This window comes from Rana temporaria, chromosome 6 (genome assembly GCF_905171775.1).
Source record: "Rana temporaria chromosome 6, aRanTem1.1, whole genome shotgun sequence".
Taxonomy (NCBI): domain Eukaryota; kingdom Metazoa; phylum Chordata; class Amphibia; order Anura; family Ranidae; genus Rana; species Rana temporaria.
The window spans coordinates 53,677,856-53,699,464 of NC_053494.1; the positions used below are offsets into that span (position 1 = coordinate 53,677,856).

Below are 21,609 nucleotides of genomic sequence, written 5' to 3' on the forward strand. Positions count from 1 at the left end.
TTTTTAGGTAGATTCAGTAAGAGTTAGGCCGACTTATCAGTAGATAAGCCGGCCTAACTCAGAATCTACGCCGACCTATGTTTAAGCGTATGCTCAAACAGAGATACGCTTAAACATATCTAAGATAGGACGGCTTGCGCCGTCCTATCTTAGATTGCAATTTTTCGGATGGCTGCTAGGTGGCGCTTCCATTGCAGTCGGCGTAGATTATGTAAATGAGTTGATACGCCGATTCACAAACGTACGCCCGGCCGCCACAGTCGATTTACGCCGTTTCCGTAAGGCCTTAGGAGGCCTAAAGTTATTCCACCTATTAGGTGGAATAACAATGTCAAAGTATGGCCGCCGTTCCCGCCACGAGATTCGAAATTTTAACGTCGTTTGCGTAAGTCGTCCACGAATCGGGATTTCCATCGTTTACGGCCACGTCGAAATCTTTAGGCCTGTGCGGCGTACGTAACCGCAATGCACACTGGGAAATGTAGTCGCCTGGCGCATGCGCAGTGACAAAAAAACATCAAAAACGTGAGGTCAAGCCTCATTACCATACAACACGCCCCCCTCCAACCCATTTGAATTAGGCGCCCTTACGCCCTTATCTCGGTTGTGCCAGCAGTTGCTGCCGTTACCGAGATATCCATCTTCAAAGTGATGACGTATAACGACGGTGGGCGGTCGGCAAGTAGTTAAGCTACGCCGCCGTATATTAGTAGGCAAGTATATTGAGAATCATGTCCTTGCCTCGCTAACTTACGGCGGCGTAGCTTAAATTCCTTAGGCCCCTTTCAGACGTCCGCTCCGCCTGTCCGTTATTACAAGTCCGTTAACGGACTTGTAATACATCCCTATGGGATCGCGTCCGTCAGCGGATGGAGCATCCGCTAACGTCCGCGTCCGTCGGGATCCGGTTTTCGGACGGAAGAAAGCTCTATTTTTCTTCCGTCCAGCGGAACGGAACGGATGCAGGCGGACAGACGGTCCATCTGCATCCGGTTCCCCATAGGGCAGAGCGGAGCTGAGACAGGGCGGTCTCTGCACTGTGTGCGGGGACCGCCCTATCCGCCGACAGCTCAGCGGGGATCCCCGCTGAGCCGACGGAGACACACGGAGCGGATCCAGAAACGGTCCGCTCCGTGTGAAAGAGCCCTTAAGCTACGCCACCGCAAAGTTAGGTCATTGTACCTGAATCTACCTATTTAACTTGTAAGTGAGTGTCAGAAAAGGGCTTAGGCATGAAGGAGTTACTATTGGTCTGTCTTCTATTGCTTTTAGGCTTCAACAAAATGGCCGGAGCTGCAGACACTTCCTGTATATGATGTGACATAGAGCTCTTCTCTAGTGTTGTAGGTTGTGTAACACTGGAGACCAGGTGACTGCTGTGTTACAGGAAGCAGCAGTGCAGTGCATACACGGCAGAGCCTGTGCTCTTGTCACCGGGATTGAGCCGTGTTTTAGGGGCACTGACAGTTCGGAAGGAGGATTATATGAGGGTGTATTGGAGCCGGGAGCGAGGCTCGGTGGCTGCAGAGGACCAGACGGTACAGGGGCTGTGCATACTGCAGAGGGGGATGAACCTGCTTTTTCCTTTCCCTATCTCTGTGCAGTGAGCGGAGGAATACAGGAGAGGTACTGTGTTCTGTTCTAAGTGATCTCAGCTCATGTATTCCCTGCACTGGGGACAAGGAGTCTGATAAGACATGGCAACCAATCAGCTTCAAGCTTTCATTTTCAAAGCATAAATTATGAGAAATAAATAAAAGGTGACCTAACATTCTACTCCTCCTACTGTCCAGCACTTACCTCCTTGGGTGACCCACTTTCACCACACATGTCCTGGGGTTCGAACACCATGTTGTTCTTCTTTTTTTCTTTCTCCTAGGGACATCAGGATGGAGAAAAGCAATAAGAGCAGTCCTGATTGGTCAGCACAGGCATTTGACCTCTCTGATCTGCCCTGGTGTCCCTAAGGCAGGGGTCTCCAAACTGCGGCCCTTTGCTTGCCATAATGCGGCCCTTGGGGCATTATTCCATCCAATTTAAATGGGGCATAATACTTGTTGCTGACACCAATGGGGCACTATTCCTCCAACTGACGCCATCAATTCTTTCCATTAACACCAACGATGGGGCACTAGTCCTCCCACTGTCACCAAATATATGGAATTATTTACTCCCAATGGCCCTAGTCTGGCCCCCCCTAAAGTCTGAAGGACCGTAAACTGGCCCTTTGTTTAGAAAGTTTGGAGACCCCCTGCCCTAAGGCATGGGTGCTCAATCTGTGGCCCTCCAGCTGTTGCAGAACTACAAGTCCCAGGAGGCATTGCAAGGCTCACAGTTATAATAAACATGACTTCCAAAGGCAGAGGCATGATGGGACTTGTACCTGTACTATGCGAACACGCCAGAGCTCATCCTTACTCATGGGACGTGTTGTTCCGCAACAGCTGGAGGGCCGTAGTTTGAGGATCCCTGGTGTAGGGTGTTGGTTCATCTTTTCTGAAAATAGTAATACAGTAGAACCTCGGATTACGAGCATAATCCATTCCAGGAGAATGCCCGTAATCCAAAGCACTCACATATCAAAACGAGTTTCCCCATAGAAGTCAATGGAAACTAAAATAATTTGTTCCGCATTGACTCCTATGGCATGCAATACCGCATGCGGCCAGAGGTGGGGGGGGCCCTGGAGAGCCTTGGAAATACTCGGGGACAGCTCGGCTGAACTTGGAAAGGCTTTTGAACAGAGTTAGCTGGATTCAGGTAGGAGAGCCTAACGTTAGGCAGGCGTAGCGTATCACATATACGCTACGCCGCCATAAGTTAGAGAGGCAAGTGCTGTATTCACAAAGCACTTACGTCCTAAGTTACGGCGGTGTAGCGTAAGTGTGCCGGCCTAAGCGCGCCTAATTCAAATTGTGAAGAGGTGGGCGTGTTTTATGCTAATGAATCGTGACCCGACGTGATCGACGCATGCGCCATCCGTGGACATATCCCAGCGCGCATGCTCCAAATTACACCTCAAAGACTTTTTGGTTTCGACGTGAACGTAAATTACGCCCAGCCCCATTCACGGACGACTTACGCAAACAACGTCAACATTTTAAAATTCAACGCGGGTCCGACGTCCATACTTAACATTGGCCAAGCCATCTTTTTGGTGGAATATCTTTAGGCCTGAAAACGGCTTACGTAAACGGCGTATCTTTACTGCGACGGGCAAGCGTACGTTCGTGAATAGGCGTATCTCGCTGATTTACATATTCTAGGCGTAAATCAGCGTACATGCCCCTAGATTTATGCAGTTAAGATACGACGGTGTAGGAGACTTACGACGGCGCGGATTCGGAGTTACGACGGGGTATCTACTGATACGCCCGTCGTAAGTTTCCTGAATCTGGCTAAGTATTTCTGAATGGCTCCACTCTGCTCCGGCGCCCCTACACCTCTGGCCAAATGCGGTACTGCACACCGCTGTGGCTTGATCAGCGGCACGGATCGAACAGGGGGAATCTGACAGGCTGTTTGTACAGAATTTGATCAGTAGATCAACTTCTGTACAACCAACCTGCCCATACACGGATCGTTTTTTGCTGAACTGGCAGGATTTCCATCCATGTATTGCTGGCTTAACATTTTAACTTAAAGTAGAACTCCACCCAAGAGGGGACATTCCGCTTTAAGGCCTCCTCCCCTCTTCTTTGATATTTACCATTTTGGGGGGGGGGGGGGGGGTCAGGCAGATACCTGGTTTTGATAGGATGGATTACCTAAGCGATCAGAGTTGAAATTCCCCTTCCCACAGACTTCTGGGACATGTTACAGGTCCCAGAAGACTGTGGGACCATTAACAATGCTGCATGCACAGTGGGCACCCGGCACTGCCGGGTTCCCACAGTTAAAGTGACCTTTAGTCGTTTATTTTCCAACTTTCCATCTATTAAATCTTCTGCCCTTGTTGTTTTAACTTTGGATAGTAAAACATATTTTTTTTCTGCCAGTAAACCTTAGACAGCCCACTTCCTGTCTGGTCATTAGCCTAGGCTTATGACATGCACAGCTCTCTCTCTCACACTTGTGAAAGTTTGCCAGGAAGGGAGGGGGGATGAGTCATAAGAGGGCCAGTGAAAGCTGCAGAGCTGGAGGTGTGTGTCTGTGTAAATTCAGGAAGTGAACAGGCAGCAGCTTCAGCTGCCCACAGTTAAAATGGCTGCAGCCAGACCCAGTGGAGGGAGATCTCTGCAGCATTTTTGGCAAGTACTGATTAACAGTAGATATAAAATAATATGCAAAGTGGTTGGAGGGAAGTTTCAGAATGGCAAAGATGTTTTTATTACAAATTATGTGAGCAGACTGCAGGTGCTGAGAACAGTCCCCGGCGCCCCCTCTGGTGAGCACAGCGCTGGATCCTGGTGCAGGTAAGTGTCCGTTTTATTAAAAGGCAGTAGCTGCAGTTTTTGTACATGCTGACTTGAGCTTTTCTTTAACAAGCTGAAGCTAGAATTTGATTGGTTGCCATGCACAGCTGCTCTGAATTCTGCCTTTTTCTGTTTTACTAAATCCCCCCCCCCAGTAGTGTGTATAATGTGACAAATAGCTGGGGGGGGGGGGTGAGTGCACAGCGACTACATGGTTTAGGGCCCATGAAGGCAGTACTATTTTTTTGTATGGCTCTGAATGCAGTTCCAATGTTGTCTATGGGCCTGTGGAAATGGTGTGCAAAGATCAGTAAGCTTGCACTGTGTTTTAGAGCCTTTAAATCATGGGTGCTCAACCTGTGGCCCTCTAGCTGTTGCAGAACTACAAGTCCCATGAGGCATTGCAAGTCTGACAGTTACAAGCATGACTCCCAAAGGCAGAGGCCTGATGGGACTTGTAGTTCTGTAACAGCTCAAGGGCCACAGGTTGAGTAACCATGCATTAAATCAAAAGAGAAAAGTCAGTAATTTACACTTGTGCATACAAACGCGTATACATGTGAATGGAAGAGTGGCCCCATTTACTTGAATGCATGCGGTAGCACCCACCAAAGGCAGCAGGGGGTTTACTTCCTGCTGCGCCATGTGTACACCTTATGGTTGCTGCCTTAGCAGCTAAAGCGGGATTAGGGTTGTCCCGATACTAGTACTTGGGGAAATGCTCCGATGCTTCACCCGATACCTGAGCAGTCAGGGATGATCGGTGCTGCGGGGGGAGTTGCATGCACCGATCTTCCTGTATACATTTCAATAAAGCCTGACAGCTTCTCCCCGGACCCCCCCCCTTTAAGCTGCTTTAGTGAAATTCATACAGCAGTGATTAGGGCAAATTTGCTGCAGTGCAGTGATGAGGTCAAATTTGTTTTCACCAGGACACCGCGCCGGCCCTGAGGAGCTGCGGGCAGGAGTTTTTAGGCAAGGCTGCGACTTTGGCCTAGTCCGCAAGGCCGGACGCCACAGACCAGGCCGAAACCGCGACCTCGCCTAAGGATCGGCGCGGTGTCCATAAAAAAAAAAAAACTCGATTCAAATCGTGAATAGTTATTTTTTTAAATCGAAGATTTATTTATTTATTTTTTGAAAATCGCCCAGCTCTAGCGGTGATCAGTGCTTGCAACGCTCCCCAAAGCCGCACTAATCACCGCTGACTGGCCCTGTATCCCCCTATGTGATGCTGCGTATCCGCCTCTGTGATGCTGCGTGTCCGCCTCTGTGATGCTGCGTGTCCGCCTCTGTGATGCTGCGTGTCCGCCTCTGTGATGCTGCGTGTCCGCCTCTGTGATGCTGCGTGTCCGCCGCCGCGCTCCGTCCCCCCCCCCTCAATGTCCTCCTCCACTTCCTCTTTTCTCGATCTGTCAGGATGGAGAGTGGAGATAAGAGCCGCTAAACCCAGCTCCTACCTTTTCCGAATGAACAGTCAGTGATCACTGACTCTGTCCATTCACATAACTGAAACATCGTAACCTGTGTTTACGATGCTTCAGTTTATGAATGGAGAGGAGCTTCTCTCCATTCATTTTAGCTGAGGCTGCAGAGAAAGGGACTGGGGAATCTGTGTCCCTAGTCCCTTTCTCTGTCTCAAAGGGGAGATGTCAGAGGTCTGTTAAGACCACTGAAATCACACCAAAGCCCCCCAACAGGGCTATAAAAAAGAAAAAAAATTGCAATAAATAAAAAAAATTGTAAAAAATAATAAAAATGTAAATAAAAAACACACTGACACAATCCACTCCCCCCACCCCCTCCATAAAAAAAAGAAGAAGAAAGCAAAGCACTGTAAAATACAAAAAAACAACAAAAAAAAGAAAAAAAAGAAAAAATATATACTGATACATGCCACTGTGACATGACATTAAAAATGTCGGTTATCGGTGAGTACTTGGGAAAAAAATGTATCGGTACTTGTACTCGGTCTTAAAAAAGTGGTATCAGGATAACCCTAGTAGGGATTGGGGGTGGTAAACTCAACCGCAGAGTTTTACCACCCCCCAACTTTACATGAGAATGAGCACTAAGGGTGCCGCTGCTGATGCTAAGGGCTCATTCACAAGTGCAGCAGCCACTGCTGCTTTGAAAAGCCATCCGAGAATGTTTAACATGTGGGGAGGAGGCGATATGTTGCCTCCCCACCACCTGATTAACCCCATAATTGCCGTGCGATTACGACACAGTAGTACAGTGATTAGAGGTTTAAATCAGGTGTGACACTGGGCAACGCTGTTTCAGTGATCTTTGACTTCCCCCATGTTGTGCAGGTAGATCCCCACCTCTTTAAGGTTGCCTACCCCTCATATAACACAATTGGATATTTTCTGAAGCCTCGTACACACGATCGGATTATCCGATGGCAATTGTGAGATGACAGGCTGACCGTTTGTACGTTCCATCGGACAATTGTTCTCGGATTTTCCACGGACAAATGTGGGATAGCGTGCTTTAAAATTGTCCGGCGGAATATCCGATCGTGTGTACACAAATCAGACAAAACTCCAAAGTACAAACACGCATGCTCAGAAGCAATGCTCACCATAACACAATATTAGCAGAAGTTGCCCAAAGGGTGGTGCTAAAGAGCTGAAAAAACACGTAGTTTTGTGTTTGTTGGCCGACAATTATTTGCCGTGTGTATGCAATACAAGTTCATGGCCAATGCCCTTCGGGACACAAGTCCTACACTTTGTCCGATGGAAATCTGATTGTGTGTACAAGGCTTTAGGTGCTGCTTTATATTATTTTTGCTGCAAGGCAGCCCTATCCTCCTTTCTCACCTAAGCGAGAATGATGTTGTGCTGATGTGCTAAAGGTCTCTGCTGGGCTTCAGGACTGGGCATAGACCTTCGGTACATCTGCACACACAGGGTTTCCATGCATAGGCATGTGAGGACAGCAAATTGAAGGTGGTCCGGGACCTCTCTTCCTGCATATACGCATGAGCACAGTTCGACAAATGCGCAGATGCGCTGCAGGGCTCTGGCAGGTCCCAAAGGCCAGGTAGAGCACTGTGGCACATTTGCGCACTTTTCGGACAATGGAAAATGGCAACACTAGTGGAGGGGGGTGGAGCCATGATTAAGGGGACTGAAGTTCCTCTTTAACCACTTCAGCCCCGGAAGATTTGGCTGCTGAATGACCAGGCCATTTTTTGCGGTACGGCACTGCGTCGCTTTAGCTGACATTTGCGCGGTCGTGCGACGCTGTTCCCAAACACAATTGATGTCCTTTTTTCCCCACACATAGAGCTTTCTTTTGGTGTTATTTGATCACCTCTGCGGTTTTTATATTTTGCACTTTAAACAAAAAAATGTGACAATTTAGAAAAAAAAAAACCCCCTATTTTGTACATTTTGCTATAATAAATATCCCCGTTTTTTTTTTTAAAGCGCATTTTTTTTCTCAGTTTAGGCCGATATGTATTCTTCTACATATTTTTGGTAATAAAAATCGCAATAAGCGTTTTTACTAGTAATGCCGACGATCTGCGATTTTTATCGGGACTGTGACATTATGGCAAACAGATCAGACACTTGACACATTTTTAGGACCATTGACAATTCTACAGAGATCAGTGCTATAAAATGCACTGATAACTGTGTAAATGTCACTGGCAGGGAAGGGGTTAACACTAGGGGGCGATCAAGGGGTTAACTGCGTTCCCTCTTGTGTGTTCTAACTGTAGGGGGGTGGGAGTGACTGGAGGAAATGACTGATTGTGGTTCCTAGCTAGTAAGAACTCACGATCTGCCTCTCCTCACAGAACAGGGATGTGTGTGTGTGTGTGTGTGTATGTGTGTGTGTGTGTGTGTATGTACAGTGCCTTGCGAAAGTATTCGGCCCCCTTGAACTTTGCGACCTTTTGCCACATTTCAGGCTTCAAACATAAAGATATAAAACTGTGATTTGTTTTGAAGAATCAACAAGTGGGACACAATCATGAAGTGGATGAAATTTATTGGATATTTCAAACTTTTTTAACAAATAAAAAACTGAAAAATTGGGCGTGCAAAATTATTCAGCCCCCTTAAGTTAATACTTTGTAGCGCCACCTTTTGCTGCGATTACAGCTGTAAGTCGCTTGGGATATGTCTCTTTCAGTTTTGCACATCGAGAGACTGAAATGTTTGCCCATTCCTCCTTGCAAAACAGCTCAAGCTCAGTGAGGTTGGATGGAGAGCGTTTGTGAACAGCAGTTTTCAGTTCTTTCCACAGATTCTCGATTGGATTCAGGTCTGGACTTTGACTTGGCCATTCTAAGGGCTCTTTCACACACTGTGCAGAGACCGCCCTGTCTTTCCTCCGCCCTCCCCTATGGGGAATCGGATGAATACGGACCGTGTGTCCGTATTCATCCGAACCGTTCCGCCAGACGGAAGAAAAACAGGGTTTTCTTCCGTCTGAAAAAGCGGATCTTTGTGGAGGCGGATCTTTACGGACGTTAGCGGATGCATCATCCGCTAACGTCTGCAATCCCATAGGGAAGCATTACAAGTCGTAAACGGACTTGTAAAAAACGGACCGTTCGTCAGCCCGTGTGAAAGGGCCCTAACACCTGGATATGTTTATTTGTGAACCATTCCATTGTAGATTTTGCTTTATGTTTTGGATCATTGTCTTGTTGGAAGACAAATCTCCGTCCCAGTCTCAGGTCTTTTGCAGACTCCATCAGGTTTTCTTCCAGAATGGTCCTGTATTTGGCTCCATCTATCTTCCCATCAATTTTAACCATCTTCCCTGTCCCTGCTGAAGAAAAGCAGGCCCAAACCATGATGCTGCCACCACCATGTTTCACAGTGGGGATGGTGTGTTCAGGGTGATGAGCTGTGTTGCTTTTACGCCAAACATAACGTTTTGCATTGTTGCCAAAAAGTTTGATTTTGGTTTCATCTGACCAGAGCACCTTCTTCCACATGTTTGGTGTGTCTCCCAGGTGGCTTGTGGCAAACTTTAAACAACACTTTTTATGGATATCTTTAAGAAATGGCTTTCTTCTTGCCACTCTTCCATAAAGGCCAGATTTGTGCAGTATACGACTGATTGTTGTCCTATGGACAGAGTCTCCCACCTCAGCTGTAGATCTCTGCAGTTCATCCAGAGTGATCATGGGCCTCTTGGCTGCATCTCTGATCAGTCTTCTCCTTGTATGAGCTGAAAGTTTAGAGGGACGGGCAGGTCTTCGTAGATTTGCAGTGGTCTGATACTCCTTCCATTTCAATATTATCGCTTGCACAGTGCTCCTTGGGATGTTTAAAGCTTGGGAAATCTTTTTGTATCCAAATCCGGCTTTAAACTTCTCCACAACAGTATTTAGGACCTGCCTGGTGTGTTCCTTGTTCTTCATGATGCTCTCTCCACTTTAAACGGACCTCTGAGACTATCACAGTGCAGGTGCATTTATACGGAGACTTGATTACACACAGGTGGATTCTATTTATCATCATTAGTCATTTAGGTCAACATTGGATCATTCAGAGATTCTCACTGAACTTCTGGAGAGAGTTTGCTGCACTGAAAGTAAAGGGGCTGAATAATTTTGCACGCCCAATTTTTCAGTTTTTTATTTGTTAAAAAAGTTTGAAATATCCAATAAATTTCATTCCACTTCATGATTGTGTCCCACTTGTTGTTGATTCTTCAAAAAAAAAATTACAGTTTTATATCTTTGTTTGAAATGTGGCAAAAGGTCGCAAAGTTCAAGAGGGCCGAATACTTTTGCAAGGCACTGTGTGTATGTGTGTGTGTATATATGTATATATATATATATATATATATATATATATATATATATATAAACATAATAGGGCTGAAACGATTAATCGATTATTATCGATAAAAATCGATAATGAAAATCGTTGTCAACGAATTTCATTATCGATTAGTTGGTCCATACTGGGAGTGCAACGGATCATGCCCGATCCGCTATCTGAACGGGCCGACCTGTTCGGATCGGCACAGGCTGCGATCCGCGGAGCGCACCGCCGCCGCCTTAGGAAAGGCCGCGGCTTCGGCCTAGCTCCGGAGCGGTCGACCATCTTGGTACACCCGGCGGCGGTGCGCATTGACGTCATCACCCCTCCCTCTGCAAGTGGATCTTCTGCAAGAGCGCGCAGTACTGTCTGCATGCATGCGAGTACAGTGAAGGGAGACTGAGTAGTACAAGAACAGTGAGTGGATTCATCATATTATAGTGGGGAAAAATGGCTATTATTTCAGTGTGTTACTGTTACTGTTTACTAGTGTGGGGGCAATGTTGGCTATACTATTATTAGTGAGAAAAATGGCTATTATACAGTGTTACTGTTAGTGTGGGGGCAATGTTGGCTATACTATTATTAGTGAGAAAAATGGCTATTATACAGTGTTACTGTTAGTGTGGGGGCAATGTTGACTGGAACAGTGATGGTGATAATGACGAGTTGGGGACAATGGTGGACATTACAGTGACGAGTGGGGGGCAATGGTGTACATTACCATATAGAGCTATTGGCCCAGCTAGAGCCCAGAATTGAATCCGACTTTTTTTCATCATTTTTTTTCTTTGCTGATCCGAAAATCATATTTTATTAAAAATAAACTTACATATTATTAAAAATAAATATTCATCTTATTAAAAATAAACTTAAAAATAAACAACAAACATAAACAAAAATAAAATATATTATAAAATATTTAATACACAGATTATGGGAGTGTAAATATGTGGATTGGTTCTCTTACGATTTAATTTTTTTTTTTTTCTTGAACAGTAGTTTAGCTCTTTTCATAATGTTTGTTTTTGTACTGCTGCAAAGTTGTGTAATGTTAATTTTAAACGCTTTTTAATCTGCTGTTTGAGTGTAACACTCAGTTTTTTTCATTATTACTGGTAAATAAACGAAAAAATTCCACATTACGTTTTTTTAATGATTTTATCCGATTAATCGATTAATCGAACAAATAATCGGCCGATTAATCGATTATGAAAATAATCGTTAGTTGCAGCCCTAATACATATATATACATACATACATACATACGCAATGTAACGCTGACAAAGCTTCCTGTCTTCTATTCTACTGAAAGAAACTGATTTCTATCTGTGTCTGTTTTGCTATCGGAGATTTTCTCCCACTTCCTGCCTGGTGAATCCGTTGTCATGGGGTCAGTAAGTGAGATGGAGCCATTGATAGCAGTAAAAAATCCTTTTTAACTGTTTTACAAAAAATAAAAATAAACATTTTGGCTCTCTATACTCTTTAATTACCCTTTGGTTTGATACTGAAGCATGCTGGTCAGAAGTGGTTCATTTGCCTACCTGACTTATTGGCAGACGTAGATGTCGGTCTTACAAACAAGAGGAAGGAAGGAAAGTAAACGGAGCATTTTATCGCCGTATTAATTTGTGTCTTGATCTTTTTCTAGGATGGCGTTTGCGGTGCAGGAGAAGCACTTCGCCCCGTCCTTACTAAATTTTTTCATCTATAATCCGAAGTTTGGCCCAAGAGAAGGAGAGGTAATAATACATTGATCTATTCTTAGCTCTTCAGTAGTCTAGCCTGACATCCTAAGCACAACCGTACAATGTATACTAGCCTTTAAAGTGATTGGAAAGGATTTTTTTGGGAAAAACACAAATCCCACTCACTGCTTAAAGCAGGGCTCGACAAATCCCGGTCGCCATGGCGACTAGAAATAGGGTCCTGGCGACTTGGCTTGGAAGGGGGGTCCTGGCCCCATCTGGTGGTGAGCCTTTGGTATTACAAGTTATTACCACCAGATGTGTAAGCTGGCGCCATCTAGTGGTGACCGTTGGTATTACAAGTTAAGCATTACAAGTTAAACAGCAATTCTAATGTAATTTTTCACTATTTTCACTGCCATCTTCTTTCCTCTAATTAGAACCTCCAAACATTATATATATTTTATATATATTTTTTATCCTAACACCCTAGAGAATAAAATGGCGATCGTTGCAATACTTTCTGTCATGCCGTATTTGCGCAGCGGTCTTACAAGCGCACTTTTTTGGGAAAAAATTACACTTTTTTTAATTAAAAAATAAGACAACAGTAAAGTTATCCCCATTTTTTTTTATATTATGAAAGATAATGTTACGCCGAGTAAATTGATACCCAACATGTCACGCTTCAAAATTACGTCCGCTCATTGAATGGCGACAAACTTTTACCCTTTAAAATCTCCATAGGCGACGTTTAAAAAATTGTACAGGTTGCATGATTTGAGTTAGAGGAGGTCTAGGGCTAGAATTATTGCTCTTGCTCTGCCAATCGTGGCGATACCTCACGTGTGGTTTGAACACCGTTTACATATGCAGGCGCTGCTCACGTATGTGTTCGCTTCTGCGCGCGAGCTCGTCGGGACGGGCGCGTTTTCTGGCTCCTAACTTTTTTAGCTGGCTCCTAGATTCCAAGCAAATTTGTCAACCCCTGGCTTAAAGAGGAATTGAACTCTGGAAGTTGTCAGTCAGGCAGAGGGAAAAGGACTTGTCACCATTATTTCCCGTGGTCTCCATGAATCTGATCTTTCCCTCATTACTGACTTACCATGTCTTGTTCTGCACTGTCTCTGTGTGGATGCACTCATCTTAGGGCAGGGGTGCCCAACCAGTGGCCCGGGGGCCACATGTGGTCCACGGAGCCCTCTGATGTGGCCCGCAACCCGCTCTGGGATGGAATAGAATACTGTTATTAAAGGTCAGTTTATTACTAATATCACATTGTATATATGGGCATATCTGTTCTGCAGTGGTTACTGGGCTGCTTTCAAACGAATCCACAGACGCAGAGTAGTTCACCTGCGGGTTACCTGCACAGAGCCATAGACTTCTGTTGTTACCTGCGAGTTTGGTGAGCTTTCTGAAAGTGCACCAAACCTGCAGAATATAATAGAAGTCTATTGCAAAGTGCAGAAAAGCCAAAGGTACACTGCGTGCACCCACGGTGCGGGTAAACCTCAGCGCATCGGTGTGAAAGCAGCCTTGGGGCCCTTTCACATGGTCAGTCCGACCCAATTGGACCCTCCATTCACCTCTAAGGAGTGACAGATGTAAACCGACTTGTGTCCTACCTCCAATCCAATCGGGCTGTGTCCGTGTCCGCTCTGCATATGCAGCGTGGACACAGACCAGACATCGGCCCGCTCCGCTGATTGTGGCCCTTGACCAGTTACCATATCGCTTAAGTATCCCTCGCGCTTCAAAAGGTTGGGCACCCCTTTCTTTAGAGGCTTTGCTTCTTAAATCGGAGCCTCCAGGCAGGAAAACGGTGAGCAACACAGTAGAGACACTATCAAACCTCACTCCAAATCTCCTAAGACCAGACGTCAAAGGCCTTAGATCTAACGCAGCAGATATAGTGATATGAGGTACAGGCGTGCCTAGACACCCCACATGGGGGGACTCTCCATTATGGGTGCCGCCTCCCCATCCAAGTGCCGGCCCCTTTCAGGATGCCGGGTGTATGGATTACGATGCTGGGTGGGTGGTGTTTTATTTTGTTATTTTTTTTAACCACTTAAGACCCGGACCTTTAGGCAGCTAAAGGGCCAGGTTTTGCAATTCGGCACTGCGTCGCTTTAACAGGCAATTGCGCGGTCGTGCGACGTGGCTCCCAAACAAAATTGGCATCCTTTTTTCCCCACAAATAGAGCTTTCTTTTGGTGGTATTTGATCACCTCTGCGTTTTTTTTTTTTTACGCTATAAACAAAAATAGAGCGACAATTTTGAAAAAAATGCAACATTTTTTGCTATAATAAATATCCCCCAAAAATATATACATTTTTTTCCCTCAGTTTAGGCTGATAAGTATTCTTCTACCTATTTTTGGTAAAAAAAAAATCGCATTAAGCGTTTATCTGTTGGTTTGCGCAAAATTTATAGCGTATAGGGGATAGTTTTATTTCATTTTTATTAATTTTTTTTTTTTTTTTTTACTACTAATTGGGGCGATCAGCGATTTTTTTTCATGACAGCGATATTATGGCGGACACTTCGGACAATTTTGACACATTTTTGGGACCATTGTCATTTTCACAGCAAAAAATGCATTTAAAATGCATTGTATAAATAAATTAATTTGCGCTGAATATTAACTTAGAAAATGCAAATCGTGCTAATAGGTGATTAAAAAGAAACTATTAAGTGTCAAATTAATAGGCAAAATGAAACAAAAAAAGTCCAATTGCATAAATATACACCAGTGGTTTTCAATGAAACAACACCCAGATCAGTGTGATGATTAAAGGAAGGTGTGATGTGATCTCAAACAACGTGCTCCTGCTTCACAAGTAGAACGCCTCTTCCACATTAACCACAGCTCATGGAAAACAAAAGAGAAAAACTCTCATAGCGCAGCTGAGTATTAAACAATACAAGGAGGGTAGATGGTCTCTAACAATGGCACACTCACGAATCCACCGATTAAAAGCCGCATATAGCAACAATACACCGATCCCAATACAGTGACCCATGACTAAGTCAAGTGACTATTGACGTAACGCGTGGGGGAGGAGTTACGAGCGGGACGGATCTAGGATTCGATCTAGGATTCGAATGAGGAGAGGAAACATCATATGAGCTGAGCTGCTTAATGAAGGATCGGTGTATTGTTGCTATATGCGGCTTTTAATCGGTGGATTCGTGAGTGTGCCATTGTTAGAGACCATCTACCCTCCTTGTATTGTTTAATACTCAGCTGCGCTATGAGAGTTTTTCTCTTTTGTTTTCCATGAGCTGTGGTTAATGTGGAAGAGGCGTTCTACTTGTGAAGCAGGAGCACGTTGTTTGAGATCACATCACACCTTCCTTTAATCATCACACTGATCTGGGTGTTGTTTCATTGAAAACCACTGGTGTATATTTATGCAATTGGACTTTTTTTGTTTCATTTTGCCTATTAATTTGACACTTAATAGTTTCTTTTTAATCACCTATTAGCACGATTTGCATTTTCTAAGTTAATATTCAGCGCAAATTAATTTATTTATACATTGCACTAATTTGTTTGACCTACATCACTTTTTGCTGCGTTTATTATTTGGTAATTTTGTTAATGCTTCATAATTTGATATTTAATTAGCGCTGTAGTACTTATATTTTTACATTTAAAATGCATTGTATACTGTGAAAATGACAATTGCAGTTTGGGAGTTAACCACAAGGGGGCGCTGAAGGGGTTATGTGTGACCTCATGTGTGTTTACAACTATAGGGGGGTGTGGCTGTAGGTGTGACGTCATCGATTGTGTATCCCTATGAAAGGGAGCACACGATCGATGACGCCGCCACAGTGAAGAACGGGGAAGCTGTGTTTACACACCGCTCTCCCCGTTCTTCAGCTCTGGGGACCGATCGCGGGACTCCAGCAGCGATCGGGTCCCGCGGTCACGGACCTGTACGTGCATGTGCCTAGCCGTGCCATTCTGCCGACGTAAATGTGCAGGAGGCGGTCCTTAAGTGGTTAAGCATCGATTAGAGCCAGAGGCTCTATAATAGGCTTCAAAATAGGGTGTGCTGGGGGTGCAGAGAATGTGCTCGGAGCCAACCCAGGTGTGTGAGAACAGCGAATGAATGTTCACTATTCTTACACTGAATCTCCTCTGAGCCCTGTTTCCTGATTGGTCGAAAGGAGAAGCGTTCTGGTTGGCCGCCAAGGAGGAGACGGTAGCTGTCAAGCAGGGGAAGAAGAAGCTGCCTTGATGCCCGTGGAGGAGAGCAGGGGAGGCCGTCCTTGATTGCCCGCCATGGATGGGGTAAGTGCATTGTTTGAAATCCCCCCCCCCCCCCCCTTATAAAAAATGACCACCAGCCGCACTGTTAATAACTAAACTAGCACTGCAGCATTAGAGTAGCCATGTACTGATGTTCCTTCAGGCGAGGATTGGCTGCCAGGTGCTGCCATGTCTGTAATGACATTGTGTGGAATCTGGGTGAAATCTGATTATAATTGCAGAGATAACGCTTCATCAGGAGCTCACTACAGTTTTTCTAGCCAACTTGTTTGACATTTACATGTGGCTCATGCTCAGGACCTGTAGACCACTTTCACATTGGGGTGGTTTTGGGCTTAAAATGGTGCCTGTAAAGCGCCCCCCCCCCCCCTGCAGTCTCAGTGTGAAAGCCTGAGTGCAAAGCGCTGGCAGGACATTAAAAAAACGCGTCTTTGGAGCGTTGTGTACACCACTCTTGCCTATTGAAATGAATGGGCAGCACGGCTGAACCGCCGGCAAAGCGCTTTGCGGGTGTGTTTTTTTTTTTTTTTAACCCTTTTTCGGCTGCAAGCAGTGGTTAAAAGTGGTGGCCGAATACCTCCGCAAAAACGACGGTAAAGCGCCGCTAAAAATAGGCGCCTTACCACCACCCCCCGCCCCAGTGTGAAAGGGGTCGTAGTGGGATTGTTCTTTTCCTTGTATGTAGAATTGTAAAAAAAAAAAAAAAAAAAACAGCAACATTTAATTGGACGGTCTGATACTTCTGAAGTTATGATTGCACATTGCTTAAAGTGTTCACCCTAAAAAAAAGCCAACTTGCTTTAAATTTAACCGATGGATTCCTAACCGATAGGTCAAAACTGATCGTTAGTAGGCACGACCATCGGTTAAAAATCCAGGCATGCTCAGAATCAAGTTGATGCATGTTTGGAAGCATTGAGCTTAATTTTGTTCAGCACGCCGTTGTGTTTTACGTCACCGCGTTCTGACACGATCGGTTATTTAACCGATGGTGTGTAGGCGCGACGGACTATCAGTCAGCTTCATCGCTTAACCTATGACAACGGTCCTTCAGACCGTTCTCATCGGATGGACTGATCGTGTGTACAAGGCTTTATTGTCCCAGCAGTGCTTAGCTATGACATCACTTTTGGATAATAGGCGATCTTGGACCAGCCTTACATCACTTTGCATGTCTTTATTGCCCTTTGCATTGGCTCATTGAATGTTCAGCTGACATTTTTGCTCAGCTAATATATCCCGGTAATAATAAGACTATAAAAGAGGTCTTGTGAGTGTAATTTCAACTGCAAAATTAATTTAGCCCCAAGCAGGAAGCCAAATCCGTTAATTTAAAGTAATATAATTAGTTAATATAATCAACCAATTTCCACAATTACGGTATATGGGGCATTAGAAATCATGTTTTATTTTAAATGAATGCTAAAAGGTTGTTGGGGGCTACTGGGCTACGCCATTGCAACTTTGCAGTATTCAAGCATTTATAGTGTCAGAAGACCCAGAAGTAGTAATGTAGTTGTGGGTCAAGCCCGGTGGGGTCAGTCCACCCTTGGCTTCTTACACTACATTCACGCAGGCAATTGGCACACCCTCCAATTTCCTTTGGCAAGAATCAGCAGATTTATCTTGCGACTGGATTGATAGGTGTGTGCAAATGGCCGCAGCCACTTCAATGCAATAGCACACAAAATGTATCCAGCCACCATTGTTGCAGGTAATTGTTGGCTGTGTGATTCGTCAGAAATGGCTGCAGTTGTCATCAGCCTGTAATTTTTCATTATTTGGGCTGAGCCACCCCAGCTATTCCTACACACCTGTCATTTCAGCCGCAGGAATCTGCAAATTTCTTCAGCTGGAACTTGCAGGGTTTGCCTAATCGCCCAATTGAATGCAGCCTTATGACCCCTTTCACACCGTTTTTCAGGCGCTTTGGCGTTAAAAAATAAAGCGCCTGAAAGAAGCCTCATCTGCAATCCCAATGTGAAAACCTGCGTGCTTTCAGAGCCCTTTCACACTGACTGCGCCCGAAAAACGGCGGTAAAGCTCCGTTAAGACGCCTTTCACACTGGAGTGTTTTTCAGGCGCTTTGGCATTAAAAAAAGCGCCTCAATGGGAAGGGGGCTTTAGGAGCGGTGTATTCAACGCTCCTAAAGCGCTGCAAAGAAGCTGCTTGCAGGACTTTTTTTGACGCCCTGCCAGCGCAGCGCCTCAGTGTGAAAGCACTCGGGCTTTCACATTTGGATTTTTTTTTTTTTTAACGCTAAAACGACCCAGTGTGAAAGGGGTCCATGGCTCAATTCACACCTTTGCATGTTGCTTTTGAGCGTTTTTGCAGTGCTCTTTGCGGTGCTTGCTTTGTTTTATTTATTTTTTACATTTCCTTTAATTACATGCCGACCAGCCGCCGTAGAACTACGGCGGCAGGTTGGCTCTCCTGGGCGAATGCCCGTAGCTCTACGTCGCCTCGCGAAGCAGCCACTAAGGGTCGATCGATCGTTACAGAGCGAGAACCGGGAGCTGTGTGTGTAAACACACAGCTCCCAGTCCTGTCAGGGGAGAAATGCCTGACAATGTATGAACAGAAGATCAGTCATTTCCCCTAGTGAGGCCAGCCCCCCCTACAGTTAGAACACACCCAGGGAACATACTTAACCTCTTCCTCGCCCCCCAGTGTTAACCCCTTCCCTGCCAGTGGCATTTTTATAGTAATCAATGCATTTTTATAGCACTGATCGCTATAAAAATGCCAATGGTCCCAAAAATGTGTCAAAAGTATCCGCCATAATGTCGCAGTACCGAAAAAAATCGCTGATCGCCACCATTACTAGTAAAAAAAATATATTAATAAAAATGCCATAAAACTATCCCCTATTTTGTATTTATTATTTTATTTTTATTTTTTTACGAAAAATATGTAGAAGAATACGTATCGGCCTAAACTGAGGAAAAAAATAGTTTTTTTATATATTTTTGGGGGATGTTTATTATAGCAAAAAGTAAAAAATATTCATTTTTTTTTTAATTGTCGCTTTATTTTTGTTTATAGAGCAAAAACTAAAAACCGCATAGGTGATCAAATACCACCAAAAGAAAGCTCTATTTGTGGGAAAAAAAGGACACCAATTTTGTTTGGAAGCCACGTCGCACGACCGCGCAATTGTCAGTTAAAGCGACACAGTGCCGAATAGCAAAAAGTGCTCTGGTCTTTGACCAGCAATATGGTCCGGGGCTTAAGTGGTTAACAACCAGCTATAAACGGGTAAAAAACGCAAATCGCGGCAAAAACGCAGTACTTGCGTTTTGGATGCGGGTCCATTAAATTCTATTGCATGCAAAACGCTGCTTTTTTGCGGGGGAAAAAAGTCCCCGACCCTTTCCAAAAACGCAGAGGCACAAAAAAGCATTGATGCAAACATGTTTCATAGGAAATCGTGTTAAAAAAAATTCTCTGCATTTCTGCAAAATGCATCAAAAAACACATTAGTGTGAATGGAGCCTAATGTCTGTTTTTTTATTTTTTATTCCTAACTCCTGTCCACTTGGGACCTATTTCCTGCTCATCTTTGCATGTTGCAGCACCTTCTGGCACTCTTCATAGTAAAAAGTAAATGGATATACCTGACGGGGAGAGTGTGACCTCCTTCTAGTGGTCACTGCAAGTGTACAGACCACATAAACCCCCAAGATATACAAGACAAACTTGTAAAAAAAAAACGTTTTAAAACTACTGGAGAAGAAGCAGACCTGACGTCATGTAACACACGCAGTGGCAAGAAACCCCTTGGTGCAGCTGTGCATGGTAGCCAATCAGCTTCTAATTTCAGCTTGCTCAATTAACCATTAACCATAAGCTTGCTTATTGGGCACATAAACCCCCTTCGTGCCCAGGCGAAATTTCAGCTTCCGGCACTGCGTCGCTTTAACTGACAGTTGCGCGGTCGTGCGACGTGGCTCCCAAACAAAATTGACGTCCTTTTTTCCCCACAAATAGAGCTTTATTTTGGTGGTATTTGATCACCTCTGCGGTTTTTATTTTTTGCGCTATAAACAAAAAAAGAGCAACAATTTAAAAAAAATATATATATTTTTTACTTGTTGCTATAATAAATATCCAATTTAAAAAAAAAAAAATATATATTTTTTTTCTCAGTTAAGGCCGATACGTATTTTTCGATGTATTTTTGTAAAAAAATAAATAAATCGCAATAAGCGACTGGTTTGCGCAAAAGTTATAGCGCCTACAAAATAGGGGACAGAATTATGATTTTTTTTTATAATTTTTTTTTTTACTAGTAATGGCGGTGATCTGCGATTTTTATTGGGACTGCGATATTGCGACGGACGTATCGGACACTTTTGACAAAAATTTGGGACCATTCACATTTATACAGCGATCAGTGCTATAAAAATGCACTAATTACTGTATAAATGTGACTGGCAGTGAAGGGGTTAACACTAGGGGGTGAGGAAGGGGTTAAATGTGTATCCTGGGTGTGTTCTAACTGTGTGGGGTGACTGGGGGAGGTGACCGATGCTGTGTCCCTATGTACAAGAGACACAGATCGGTCTCCTCTCCCTCACAGCACGTGGAGCTCTGTGTTTACACACAGAGCTCCACGTCCTGCTGTGTTACCGACGATCGCGTGTACCCGGCGGACATCGCGGCCGCCAGGCACACGCATCGGCTCCCGAGCCATGCGCCGGGACAGTGTTTACCCGCTGTGCGCCCCCCAGAGGTGCGCGCGGGTAATGCACTTTAAATGACGTCCAAAGACGTCCAGTTGGCACCTGAGAGCCGCGCTGTTGACGTCTTTTGTCAATAGCGCGGGTCTCAAGTGGTTAAAGCGAAATTCCTCCCAAAAGGGGAAGTTCTGCTTTAAGTCCTCCTCTTCCGTCACGTGCAGCATTTCTAGTTTTGGCAAGTATCCACTTCGATCAGTCTTCTGGGACACGTTACAGGTCCCAGAAGACTGCAGGACCTTCACAAAGCTTAAAGTGGTTGTACACTTTGTACAACCAATTTTACCTACAGGTATGCCTAGATCTAACCTCGTACACACGATCGGATTTTCCGACAGAAAAAGTGTGATGGCAGGATGTTGTCGGATAATCCGACCGTTTGTACGCTCCATCGGAAAATTGTTGGAATTTCCGCCAACAAATGTTGGATAGCATGCTTTAAAATCTGATCGTGTGTACACAAGTCCATCGGGAAAAGTACAAACACGCATGCTCAGAAGCAATGCTAACCATAACACAACATTAGCAGAAGTTGCCCAAAGGGTGGCGCTAAAGAGCTGAAAAACCATGTAGTTTCGTGTTTGTTCTACGACAATTCTTTGCAGTTTTTGTATGCAATACTAGTTCACGGCCAAAGCCTCTCAGACAAAAGTCCTACGCTTTGTCCGATAGA

At 44.7% G+C, this 21,609-nt stretch overlaps 1 protein-coding gene across 2 annotated transcripts in view; it reads left to right on the forward strand.

Annotated features, from left to right (window-relative positions):
- Positions 1-1,355: 1,355 nt before the first annotated feature.
- Positions 1,356-21,609, forward strand: part of CCZ1 (CCZ1 homolog, vacuolar protein trafficking and biogenesis associated) — a 92,809-nt gene continuing 72,555 nt past the window's right edge. Inside the window, exons 1-2 of one of the 2 annotated variants that reach the window (XM_040356803.1) lie at positions 1,356-1,626; positions 11,871-11,961. In XM_040356803.1, coding sequence (XP_040212737.1) covers positions 11,872-11,961 — 90 coding nt within the window. In that variant the 5' untranslated portion in view covers positions 1,356-1,626; position 11,871. Of the gene's footprint in view, positions 1,627-4,188; positions 4,251-11,870; positions 11,962-21,609 lie in introns of those variants that run through there. The other variant, XM_040356801.1, reaches the window with a different exon arrangement.